This window comes from Onychostoma macrolepis, chromosome 25 (genome assembly GCF_012432095.1).
Source record: "Onychostoma macrolepis isolate SWU-2019 chromosome 25, ASM1243209v1, whole genome shotgun sequence".
Classification (NCBI taxonomy): domain Eukaryota; kingdom Metazoa; phylum Chordata; class Actinopteri; order Cypriniformes; family Cyprinidae; genus Onychostoma; species Onychostoma macrolepis.
The window spans coordinates 24,892,385-24,905,542 of NC_081179.1; the positions used below are offsets into that span (position 1 = coordinate 24,892,385).

The 13,158-nt window shown below is 37.3% G+C and overlaps 2 gene segments (V, D, J or C); one reads left to right on the forward strand and one right to left on the reverse strand.

Moving 5' to 3' along the window:
- LOC131534753 (Ig kappa chain V-III region MOPC 63-like) overlaps positions 1 to 13,158 on the reverse strand; it is a 274,184-nt gene that overhangs the window by 74,976 nt on the left and 186,050 nt on the right.
- Positions 4,857 to 5,586, forward strand: LOC131534762 (Ig kappa chain V region 3381-like). The segment is given in 2 exon segments: positions 4,857 to 5,019; positions 5,111 to 5,586. Coding segments are annotated over 2 exon segments (396 nt in total).

Below are 13,158 nucleotides of genomic sequence, written 5' to 3' on the forward strand. Positions count from 1 at the left end.
TCATTGTATTGCATTAATAGAAAGTCAAATAATATAAAGATTTGTAATACAAAGTATTTTTCCAAAACTAAGTTTTAGTAGTATTTTCATGCCGTAACGGTGAGGGCGGGAACATATGTTACGTAGCCCCACGCACACTTACTAGACCGTCTTATTCTAGCGTTTATATGCTGAGGAGGACTCTAAGACTCTGAAGGACTGAACTAGGAAGCCTAGTATTGCACAGTATGTCAATGCACTGCATGTGAATGCATTTACTGAATGAAAGTTGGGTAAAGCCTAAATGTGTGGTTCTGAAACTAATTAACAAGCAAAAAAATGATACATTCATAGTATTTAACAAACATATATCCCCAATTAAATAAAAGAACAATACATTTAATAAATACTTTAGTATTTAATACATTTAGTAAATGAATCACGTATTTCTAGAACAATGTTGAGTGGTTTATTCTCTATACACGCAGAAAGGGGCATCACTAGCATGTGAATGAACATTTATCTCACCATCAGCAGACATGAGCATTTAGACAAGCAGCTGATGATTGATTGTCTTCAACATATCACTTTGAATACATTCACAGGGTTGGGGTGTAAGAGAATACATGTAACTTACATATTTAAAATATAAAATATGAGTGAATGTATTTCATTACAGTTACATTTTAAATGGGTGGTAATCAAATCACAGCTACCTCCGGAAAGTATTTTATATTAAGTGATTGCTTTGATTAATTTGAATTAAAGTTTAAATTAAATTAGTCACATTATAATCTAAACTGTAATGGGCAATTATTATCGTAAACAGCAACTGGTGTCACGTGTTTAGTCAGTGGCGGTTTTAGGCATGGGCGAACGGGCAGCCGCCGGGTGGCATTTTTCATGACACGGGGGCGGCACAAGCACTTGGAAAAAAAATCATCTGCGCCGCTAAGCGGTTTTCTATTATCTATCATATTATCCATCATATAACTGTGCGGGGAATTGGCAAATTGGCGCCCCTGCTTGTTGAGAAGGTACCGAGCACAGAAGCTGTGTGAGAAGTGGAAAGGGAGGGGGTGCGCTGGGGACAGTTCACCTCTCCCAAATTAGTGGGACAAGTGGGCTAAAGTCAGTCACACCCAGGGGCGCGGGAAGTGGGGTGCGGAGGGTGCTCTAGCACCCCTGTTTTTGTTTTTATGTGGGCAACTGTTTAATTGTTGGGAATATAAAAAATAAATAAAAAAAAGGAGCGTCTATTTAAGTGCAAATAGCTATGTTGCTGGCAGAGGCTATTTACATTAACTCCACCCACAAATGTATGATTGGGATAGTCAAATATGCAAAAGACGGTTACTAGTTGTCAGATTCAGTGGTGCAGATGGTAAAGTTTGCAATACACTTCTTTTGACACGATCGACCGGGGTTCGAATCTGCCTTTTGGCGAACTTTTTTTCTCGCTTTTTAAATTTCAAATCACATCAGAAAAGCATTTATTTTTTAATAAAAATGAAGGAAACAATCAAAAAGTTGAACAAAGTATCGGGTAGGGTTAGGGTAGGTGTAGAGAGGGCTTTTGTCCCAATAAGGTGGCATCCATTTAATAATTAGAAATAAAATTAAAAAATTACACTCAATAAGTTATTGCATACTATTTTATACTGTATTACAATGCAGAAGTGCGGATAATTACCACTATTTTTGCAATAAGTAGTGTTTTTCTCTAATAATGTTTTTCGCCATGTTTTTATTTTATTTTAACATAGAATAAATAGAATCTAAAGCTATCTGCACTGTGTAAATAACATATCACTAAAGAATACTGCTATTTTCACTTTGTGGTTTAGTCTTGACTTCTGGTCGTGAGTGACAGTGCTGGGGGAAATCTGTTGATTGTCGAGTGCCAAATAAACAGTGTTTATTATGTATATAGAGTATATTTATTTAAGTTCTGATAACTTATACTGTTTTGTGCAGAATTGTGTTTTTCATGTTGAAGGATTTGTGCAATTGAGAAATATAGAGCTCAGAGGGGGTCTCGCCCGGGGAGTAATTCAATGTAGAACCGCCACTGTGTTTAGTTCCTGTTCTCGTTTGTTAATACAAATCAGGTGAGGATAATGAAAGATAATTATGTTGTTTGCTCTTTTGTTCCCTTCCGTTTATAAGTCCTCAGTTTTCCCCTGATCTTTGTCTCGTCTTAATGTTATTAAATGGGAAAGTGTGTTTATAAGTATTTCGTTCTTCGAGTCTTTTATTTTACGTTTACCAAAACCACAAACCCGTGACAACGGGTGATTTTCTCTGAAACTTTGTGAAAGCATCCCAAGCCACAGTTCTGCTCATAAGTTTCATATCCCTTGCAAAATATTCAACACTTGAACAGTTTTAACAAAATAAGAGGATCAAATGGCTCCATTCAAACTTTTAAATGCCCTTGAATCTTAACTGTCTGTTGTTACCTGAATGATCCACAACTGGTTTCATGTTTTGTGATAGTTGTTCATGAGATCCTCGTGTAGCACCCGTACAACCACTCTGTTTGTTACTTACGTGAGAATGGTGGGTGCTTGGGTTCGGTGTAGTTCAGGTGGATACCAGTAAGGTGCACCTAATAAGTTTCTAATAAATTACTTATAAAACCTTTTGACAATAAAATATTTAAAATAATGAGACCCAGAGATAGTTTTCAGTTTAGCAAAAAATAGGATAATGCCCTGGTTTATTTAACAGAATATAAAAGCTTTCCCCAAACAAAATATCAACCAATATACAAAATAAATAACCAGAAAATTCCCCAAATACGTAAATGATCTCTTCTTTTAAATTTAGCTAGAAACTGCAATAGTTACAATACACTTATAAAATCAGAATAACGGATCTAAAAGATCCCCTCTCTTATCTTTTTCCTCACAATTGAGAATACACCGAGAACTTTACAATGAACAAAGAACAACCGTCACGTGTCCTGAAACGAGTTCTAGCAAAGGCCGTGGTGGGCCCACTCACACATACACATGCACACACGTTTTAGTTCACTCACGGTACTGCTTTGAACGAAGGAAAAAAAACACGTTGCAGGCCTGTGTTGGTCTTGCAAAACATTGAGTGCGCTGAACAAACAACAAAAACTTGCAACACATTGAGAGCGTGGAAATACTTCGGTCCGGATGCTCACGTGCAACACGATTCACCAACAGGTCCGCCAGCATACGATCACTGTGACTAGCTATCTCGGCTACCTTCGATCACGTGTCCGCTCCTTTTCACCCGCTCCGTCAGACGGGTCTCCCGCTTCGTTTCTCACTCACTCAGTCGCTCGTTCAACACTCCGAGTCCGCGATCCTTATCTGAACTCCCCGTTCAGTTTCATCGGCGTTACTCACTCTTTCTAGCGTTATCTTTGTCTCAAACGCGCCAGCGCCCTGTGCCTCACACCAGTTCAGTCAAAAAAAAAAAAAAAACTTTTCCACTCCCTCTCACAGTTTTCTCTTCCGGTCACGTGTATCCGTTGTCATAGCGACAACCAAACACGATCGACTATACAGCATTAATACCCAAATGACCAATAAAAATAGTAACATGACAAAAATAATAATAGAGTAATACAAAGCTTACAGTATGAAACCTCTGATAATATTATTTAGCTAAATAATATAAACTTTAATTTTAATCACTGTCATGAAATAAAATCACAAATATTGATGATCTTTTAATTATGTAAAATTTTTCGCCATGTTTTTATTTTATTTTAACATAAAATAAAATAAAAATTCTCATGTTTTTCAGCATATCCGACTCCTGTCTGACAATGACTGTATGATTTTGAGATCCATCTTTTCACAATAAGGACTATTGAGGGACTCGTATTACAAAAGGTAAAAATGTTTACTGGAGCTCAAAAGGAAACACGATGCATTAAGAGAAGGGGTGCAAACTTTTGATCAGGTTGATGTGTGATTTTGTTCTTATTTAGTTTAAAGATCATATTCTGCCCTTCAGAAGCTATATGTACATGTTTCCCAGAAGACAAAGTAAGTACAATTTACCCTGTTCATGCAATTTAAAAAGTTTACACACTCCAGCTCCTTCTTGAGCATCAGTGAATATGTGGACATTTCAAGAAATATTGCAGAAATCTGATGTTGTTAAAAATAATACGCAGAGGAAAACCAAATCCTATGTCATTTTTCTCTTGAGGACCCTTTGTGTCACATACTGTACCTTATTAGTACTCCAAAGTATTTTAATGTATTTAGCTTAACTTCCAAAACTTGCGTAATCTAATGAAATACATTACAGATTACTTATTATTCGTAATCTGTAGTGAAATACATTTTACAAGTAACCTTCCCAACCCTGTACATACAATAATTAAGAATTGAGAGTAATATACAGCAAAACATAATTTTAAGACTGCTGAAATTTCAGGAATGTTTAAAATTGTGGAATCTAAATTGGGATCTAAATGTCAAGCAGTGACAGAAAGACGTTAACTGGATTGAAGAATATAGACTGCCGTTTTAGCCATACTGAGTCAAGCTGTTTTATGATCATTTATTAAGTGTTTGGTCCAGTAGTGGAGATCTGTTGATGTCAAGAAACTCATCAATTTAAACATCTCCTCTTATTTTCTTAGAGTCATAGAATTAAAATTTACACCACTTTTGTGATGATTTTGATGCCGTCCCTCTTAAATCTGTGTTTAATTTAGTTTTAAATTTTAACATGACAACACATTGAGTTATCTTCAGTGTCTCAGTAAAGACTGAAGATGAAACATTGTGGGATAATAAATTTGTTGGTTTATATTGCTAATTGTCTTTTAAGAGTATTTGAGAGTGATCTACAGACTTCAGGTAAATTATTTAAATAGCGAGAGTCACTTTGCATCGTCAGCACATGCTTCAGTGCTCTGAGAGTGTTTATAGTGCTGCGAGTTTAACACTTCATGACTGACACTGTTTATCATTATAACAGACACAGTGACTACAATGACATTCTTCATCTTGATTTTGATTTTAGGGATGTATTTTCAAGGTAAGACCATTAGCTCAAGCTGTTAAAAATCATTTTAAAACTTTTTCCAATTTTCCAATTTTCAATTTCATGTGTTTTAATTGTTCTTCAGATTCTGCAGGACAGGTGACTGTAATTCAGACTCCAACAGAGAAACATGTTCAGAACGGACAAACAGTCGCTCTGACCTGTAAAACCAGCAGCGCCATTGGAGACCTGTCAAATGGTTGGTGTAAGAACTGTTTCTCTTGGTACTTACAGAAACCTGGAGAAGCTCCTAAACTTGTAGTGTACTACATTAATACCCTTCATACTGGAACTCCATCAAGATTCAGAGGAAATGGAGCCGATCATGGAACTGATTTCAGTCTGACCATCAGCGGAGTCCAGACTGAAGATACAGGAGATTATTACTGTATGGCTATAAACTGGATCAGTAATAGCTGGGTGTTCACACAGTGATAAAGAGTCATACAAAAACCTCCGTCAGTCAGAGTCACAGTGACTGCACTGATACAGCTGAGAGATACTGCAGCTGCTCTACAACACAATCACACACAACACTGATCAACACAAACACTAATAACACAAAATAAATAGATGGTGAAGTTTATTGTAAAAAGTTAATGTTGGCTTGACAAAAGCTTGTCTGAACGTAAGACAACTTTAGTTTAGAAGGTTTTACTGTCAGAAAAAGTGAGATAGTTAGACAGACCATCAAAAAATTAGGCCCTGTTACAAATATTACAGCCCATTAAATCAAATTAGACAACATCAAACCACATTAGATATGGAAGGTAAAACTATGTGGTTGCTTCTTTGTCTTTGCTCATACCTGTACTGTTGTGTTACTGAGAAAGCATACATATACAGTGAGGAAAATAAGTATTTGAACACCCTGCTATTTTGCAAGTTCTCCCACTTAGAAATCATGGAGGGGTCTGAAATTGTCATCGTAGGTGCATGTCCACTGTGAGAGACATAATTAAAAAAAAAAATCCAGAAATCACAATGTATGATTTTTTAACTATTTATTTGTATGATACAGCTGCAAATAAGTATTTGAACACCTGAGAAAATCAATGTTAATATTTGGTACAGTAGCCTTTGTTTGCAATTTCAGAGGTCAAACGTTTCCTGTAGTTTTTCACCAGGTTTGCACACACTGCAGGAGGGATTTTGGCCCACTCCTCCACACAGATCTTCTCTAGATCAGTCAGGTTTCTGGCCTGTCGCTGAGAAACACGGAGTTTGAGCTCCCTCCAAAGATTCTCTATTGGGTTTAGGTCTGGAGACTGGCTCGGCCACGCCAGAACTTTGATATGCTTCTTACAGAGCCACTCCTTGGTTATCCTGGCTGTGTGCTTCGGGTCGTTGTCATGTTGGAAGACCCAGCCTCGACCCATCTTCAATGCTCTAACTGAGGGAAGGAGGTTGTTCCCCAAAATCTCACAATACATGGCCCCGGTCATCCTCTCCTTAATACAGTGCAGTCGCCCTGTCCCATGTGCAGAAAAACACCCCCAAAGCATGATGCTACCACCCCCATGCTTCACAGTAGGGATGGTGTTCTTGCATGGAGCCCCAGTCCGAGGGAGATTAACAGTCATGTTTAGCTTCTTCCATTTTCTAATGATTGCTCCAACAGTGGACCTTTTTTCACCAAGCTGCTTGGCAATTTCCCCGTAGCCCTTTCCAGCCTTGTGGAGGTGTACAATTTTGACTCTAGTGTCTTTGGACAGCTCTTTGGTCTTGGCCATGTTAGTAGTTGGATTCTTACTGATTGTATGGGGTGGACAGGTGTCTTTATGCAGCTAACGACCTCAAACAGGTGCATCTAATTTAGGATAATAAATGGAGTGGAGGTGGACATTTTAAAGGCAGACTAACAGGTCTTTGAGGGTCAGAATTCTAGCTGATAGACAGGTGTTCAAATACTTATTTGCAGCTGTATCATACAAATAAATAGTTAAAAATCATACATTGTGATTTCTGGATTTTTTTTTAATTATGTCTCTCACAGTGGACATGCACCTACGATGACAATTTCAGACCCTCCATGATCTCTAAGTGGGAGAACTTGCAAAATAGCAGGGTGTTCAAATACTTATTTTCCTCACTGTACTAACTAAACATATACGGCACTCATTTCAGAAATTTCTGTAAATTTGCAGTTAATATGGTAAATTTGTAAGAAACACAGCAGTTTCCACAATAGAGAATTTGATGTTACGCAAACAGATCTCTTTTTTATATATATATCTGTAAATGCCCAGTGTCCAAGAGATGTTATATGCAAATAGATGAATGTCCGTATCCATATTCTGTATCAGCTGTATATGAAGATTGTGTAGTCTTATTATGACCAATTGATCTTGAAAGTGTTTTTTGAAGACCATTGACAATACTGTGGCCACTGGCAGTGTTAAAAACAGTGCTTCTAAATATAATATGTGTGTTGCCTTACCTGGTGAGGGCGCTAACAGAAGCTTCTACTGAGAGTATACGTCACGTCTTCAGTATATTCAAAATTTGGCGGCAAGACTTTTAACTAATACCAGAAAACTGGATCATTGTTGAAAATTGTTGATATCTCTTCACCGGTTACCTGTAAATTATAAAATCCAATACAAAGTGTTAATTTTTGTGTACAAAGCATTGCACAGTCAGGTTCCTGAGTATATAAAGGACATTCTTATCAATCTCAACACCATCCGTACTCTTCTCAGAACTTGCTTTTAATGTTCCACGGTCTCGTTTAAGCCGTAGTGGAAATCTCACCTTTTCAGGTGCTGCTCCTAAAATAAAATTAGTTAGGCAAAACTGATTGCCTTAAAAAAAAAAAAAACGAAATAAAGTGAAATAGGAATAATAATTTGTACTGACAAATGTTTAGTTAGTATAGCTCATTTACACAAGAGTTCTAGTAGCTACAAAAGAACTGTAGGGGTACTTGATCATTTACTACATGGCTACTCAGAAGTAGTGACTTGCAGAGTGCATTGCGGCATGAATAAATTGTGCAATTGCTTTGTTTTACTGTTGTTGTTTTTTTTTGTTGTTGTTTTTGCCACCAATTTTATTTGCTGTCTTATGTCAGTAATAGCACAACAAAAAGAGCAAATAAAATTGTTATTATTACAATTAGTAGAAACGAATGCAATTTAATTGTTACCATTTTTGTGTTTGCATGCTGAATGTTGAAGTCTGTATGTGACTCAAGCATGAAAAATTGTATAATATTCACAAATCAACCCATTTAAAAGCTTCACAAGATGTTTATGCCAAATGTTAGCAATAAAATGGTAAACGATCATTCATTGTCATGAAGAAATAGACTAGTTAATGATTTAGGATTCAACATTAAAAAGACCACAATGGACACAATATCACGAATCCGGTCCGTGGCCTTCCATCCGAGTACAACCAGAGGTCGCCCTTCCATAATATTGACTCTCACACTACACAGACTGCTTCACGTTACCTTGGACTACATTTCCCATGCGACATTTCATTGATCACACACTCACCTGTAGCCAATTACACACACTATATCACACCCACTCAGATCCTTTTCAAATCATCGAGTATCATTTAGCGTTTATCACTCTTCAATTTCACTTCAGGTATGTACTTGTCTCTCCATTGTTCATCTACAATACATACTTGAGAACCTGTGTCCCATAACGCCTCAGTTTTGTGTCCTTGTAAGTAGCAGGTTACCAGACATTGTTTGCCGACGAGAGAAGTGACAGGTGAATATTTGTTAACTTGACATGAAGCAGTTAAAATGTGATCAAGTGGAGGCAACTCAGACAACTCTTGTTCTACATTCTCAAAGTGCTGCTTTGGACGTTGGTGGGACATTTTTGCAGTTCGGGTCACTCCCTGTCCCGTGGAGGCAACCCATTTCCGTTTAAAGGCGTTCTACTTTGAAATCTTGCACCTCTGGTTCTGCAGCCTGCTGAAAAGTGCTCACTGCTACCACAACAATAACAATGGGTGCATAGTTCCTCTGGTCCCCTTTGCTGGCAATAAAAGCACTGTCTTGTTCTTGGGGGACGTGGCTGTCGAAACTGCTGAGGGTATTGTGGTAGTGGCGATGTTGCTGTATACTGTTGGGGCGCTGAATTAAACTGTGGTGGGCGAGGCTGTGAGGTTGCATATCGTGATGGATGATTCGCATACTGTGTTGACGTTGGATGTAGCAGGGGCTGCTGTAATGGCATTGAACATGGTTGCAGACTGTGAGGCTGTGATGTCATATACTGTTGTTGTGAGTTCTGTTGTGATTTAGGGTGGTGGAGTTGCAGTGGATACTGATGTTGTTCATGCGTTGGGTGACTTATTCCCCATGTTTGGTTTGGCAGCTCTTTATTCCACTCTGCTACTGGCTGGTAACTTTGTGAGAAATCTTGTAGCGGCTGACGAGTCATCGTCATTGCTGGAGCCTTGTTACTGACCGCAAAACACTGAGAAGCAGGTGAGGGCTGTTGGATTGTTTCTTTAATTTGCATTATCTCATTACTTAAGCTTTGCAGTTGCGACATCAGGTCAACTTGTGTCTGTTTTGATTGATATTTTGATTCATTTAACTGTGCGACATGCACAGCAACACTGCGTTCGGACTTCCGTTTGTTTTGTCTTTCTGTCTCATGGGAACATGCAACATTTAATCTCTCCAACAACACTTCATCTGAAATTGTGGGGTCAGACAGGAATGGCTGGAGGTCACTCTGAACACGGTCATTCTGTAAGCCAGTCAACACGGTATGGAGGAACATGTTTTGAACTAAAGCGGGTCATATTTTAAGCCAGACTCATCTTCTTGTGAAGCGAACAGAATTTTCTGTCTCAGATCAAGAACACGAATGAGAAAGCTTTGTGGTGTTTCTTTAGCACGCTGGGCCTCTGCAGTGAGCTGTTTGTATAGTTCTGTTGCATTTTCTCTTGATAGTGAGAGCGGAGAATTCTTCTTAATGTTGGAAGTGTGAGGTCTGCTTTGCCTTCAAGATAACTACGTAACTGAAGTCCAGGTGTGATCGTCGAATGACTGAATCAATAATATCTTGCTCAAGGTAGCTTTTATTTAACCCACTCTCTATTTGACGCGCAAGACTTGAAAATGACAATCTGTCCTTCTGACCTGGCTCACCAATGAGGCCTGAAATTTTAAAGTCTTTGCGCCACAGTGCTGGTGGGATTTGTCCCTGTAATGCAGATGTAGAATCACCACGTGCATTGTCAGTCGTTATCTGTCTTCTTGTCATGCTCTGTGACACAGCAGGGCTTATATACATGGCAGACAATGATTCAGATGCATTGCCAAGTTGTCTCAATTGTCTTTGAGCTAAACTTTCTCCTCTTTCAGGTGGTCTTAACTCTGTTCTCAGCTCAGTTCCATTTATATCAGTCATCATCAAATCACTTAATTTCTCATTGATGCTGAGAAGCTCGGCCATGCCTCCATCCTCCAGCTCTTCTAATTCTTTTCTTAAGAGATGATTACTGAGGAGGTTTACTAAAGACAGGCGATTTGTGTTTTCAGTGTCCTCTGCAGAGATTTTTAAGAATTGGCAGAGTTCAATGAGCTTTCCTCGTGTTAGTGCACATAGCCGTTCACCTATTTCTTCGTGAAGGCTCTGAAGTGAATCCATCTTTATCTGCAGTGGCTGACAGTATGATGAAAGTGGATGTTTACCTCACTAACTTGACTTTTGCTGCCTCTAGTAGTCACTGTACCTCAGGCTTATGCACAGTTCAATCAGTTTTGCAGTACCACTTCACTCAGCTGCTTCACACTGCTGCTTGTAGGTAAGTATGAATGTTACAGGGTGGGGCTCTGCTGATCAAGAAGATGAACCACCCTATAAACATCCCAGCGGTGCCTCCAAAATTTGTAGTACTCTCTTAATAATAAATGAGAGAGACAGAGACAAGAGTTAGTGGTTGCCCAAGCGGTCCTCTTTGTTGTCTTTAATATACATTGTATTTCATTAAGACACTTTGAATCACAGTAGTCATCAACACATATAAATACTTAAATCAAATCACAGTCAACAAATAAATAGATAATAATATGTACAGAAATGTTGCAGATCTTCCACACATCTGGATTTACTCATAAATATCTCAGATCAACTAACGTTACTCCGGTAAGTATTAAAGGTAGTATGCAAACGACTCATATAAACTTCTCTATGAAACGGGTATGAAAATTACACAATTACACAAATGATCAATTTAAACAAATTATTAACACATTAAATCATGTAAACTGTAGTTTGGCATTACATTTTAATAACTTTAACTAACCTTAATAATAAATGAGAGAGACAGAGACAAGAGTTAGTGGTTGCCCAAGCGGTCCTCTTTGTTGTCTGAGGATGCGCTGCAGTTGTCACGGTAACTCTACTCTCGCTCAACCGCCACCAGGAATTCGGAAAATGCAGCTGGACTGTCCAGTGCAAACTCATTATAACACATTAAAGTAATTTTAATTTAACTTATATACACATGTAAATAGAAATAGACATACCTAAATACATAACAAAATATATACAAATAATTTAATATTGTTATGACACAAACTCCATGCAGCAGGGTGGTCACATATGGAAATAATCAGCAATATGCTTTCACACAAATAACTTTATTTTTTTAATGTTCCGGTATGTGTTGACACAAATGACTTATTTAAATTTTTCAATGATACAACATGGCACTGTGTTGATAGTAAAGAAATGTGTAGAAACGTTATTGCTTGATGACGTCAGGAACCGATGAATCTGCTTTCAATGAGCCGATCTGTCTGAAAAGAACCGGTTCGCAGAAATGAATTGGACTTTGCATCACTATTAAATAGGCCATTCTAATTAGGCTGATGAGAATAAACACCTGAGAAGAATCACATCAGAGTTCAGGTGAGTGTGACGTCTGGGGCTGGAGTTAAAAGAGGCAGAGGTGTGATAATACCAAGAAAATATAATCAAATTTTACTGTAACCTCATCTCTCCATTAGTCCGACTCAACTGACTAATTTCAGAGAATAAAGAGTCAAACAGTCAAACTCATATCTGAGTGATTCTGTTCCTCTCAGAATAGAGCAGCTCCATCAGCAGATGTTCAGCGTCCTCACAGGAGCTTCATGATACAGTCAAACTACACAGAGTCAACACACAGAGAACCAATAGAGATCTGAGGAAATGTTTCAGTGTTTGAGGTTCATAATTTGACTATACAGTTTTGTGTTATAATTTCCTTCATCTGCAGGTGTTTTCATGGTTCACTGAGTGACATTTGATTATCAAATATGAGCTTGAGTTCTGGGGCCTCATTTATAAAGACATGCATATAATTTTCAGAAATTCTCTATGAGTGATTTATAAAAATCAAAAAGAACAAAAAACAAAAACAAAAAACAATGCGCACACACACAAAAAAAGTTTCTAAATGTATTAATCTTTATAAATCTCAGTTCATTTTAATTACAAGCACTATGTGATTGAATCAAACACATCAACCTACAGAATGGCCATAAATATGACTTTATGGTTCAGAAGTACAGCATTCATCAACATGGACAAGAAAATCCAAATGGGTTCATATTCAGGAAATCATTAATACCTGTGATGTAATTTTCAAAAAGCATAAAATTAATGAATATTGTGATTGTCTATTTTTACCTTATTTTATTTATTTTTTAATGTTTACAATTTTTATAAACAATGTTACATTATTTTGATGGTATATACAGTATGTGTACTGGTTTGTATGAATGCTCTTTTGTACAGATAAAACTATTTTCACATAATTTCACATAATTTTTGCCTTTGAAAATCACAGTTTGTTCCTCACTTTTAGGATGAATCCTACATCATTTAGGATCCGATCATATATGCATTTTAAAAATGAAGCCTGTGACCTTTTCAAATTCATAAATGCAAAAGTAAGTCAAAGACATAAAGATAAAATGTTGTTTTATTTGCTAACTGAATTTTGATTAAATAATGCCCAGTATAGTTGAAAAAGCTGTTACGTTTTGAATTTTTAGATTTAAATAACATTTCACTCATCTGTGCTTTTATTTTGACTTCTGTAAATATTAAGAAGTTTTGTATGAAAGACAAATAAAGTCAGACTGGATTGTAATAAGTGAGA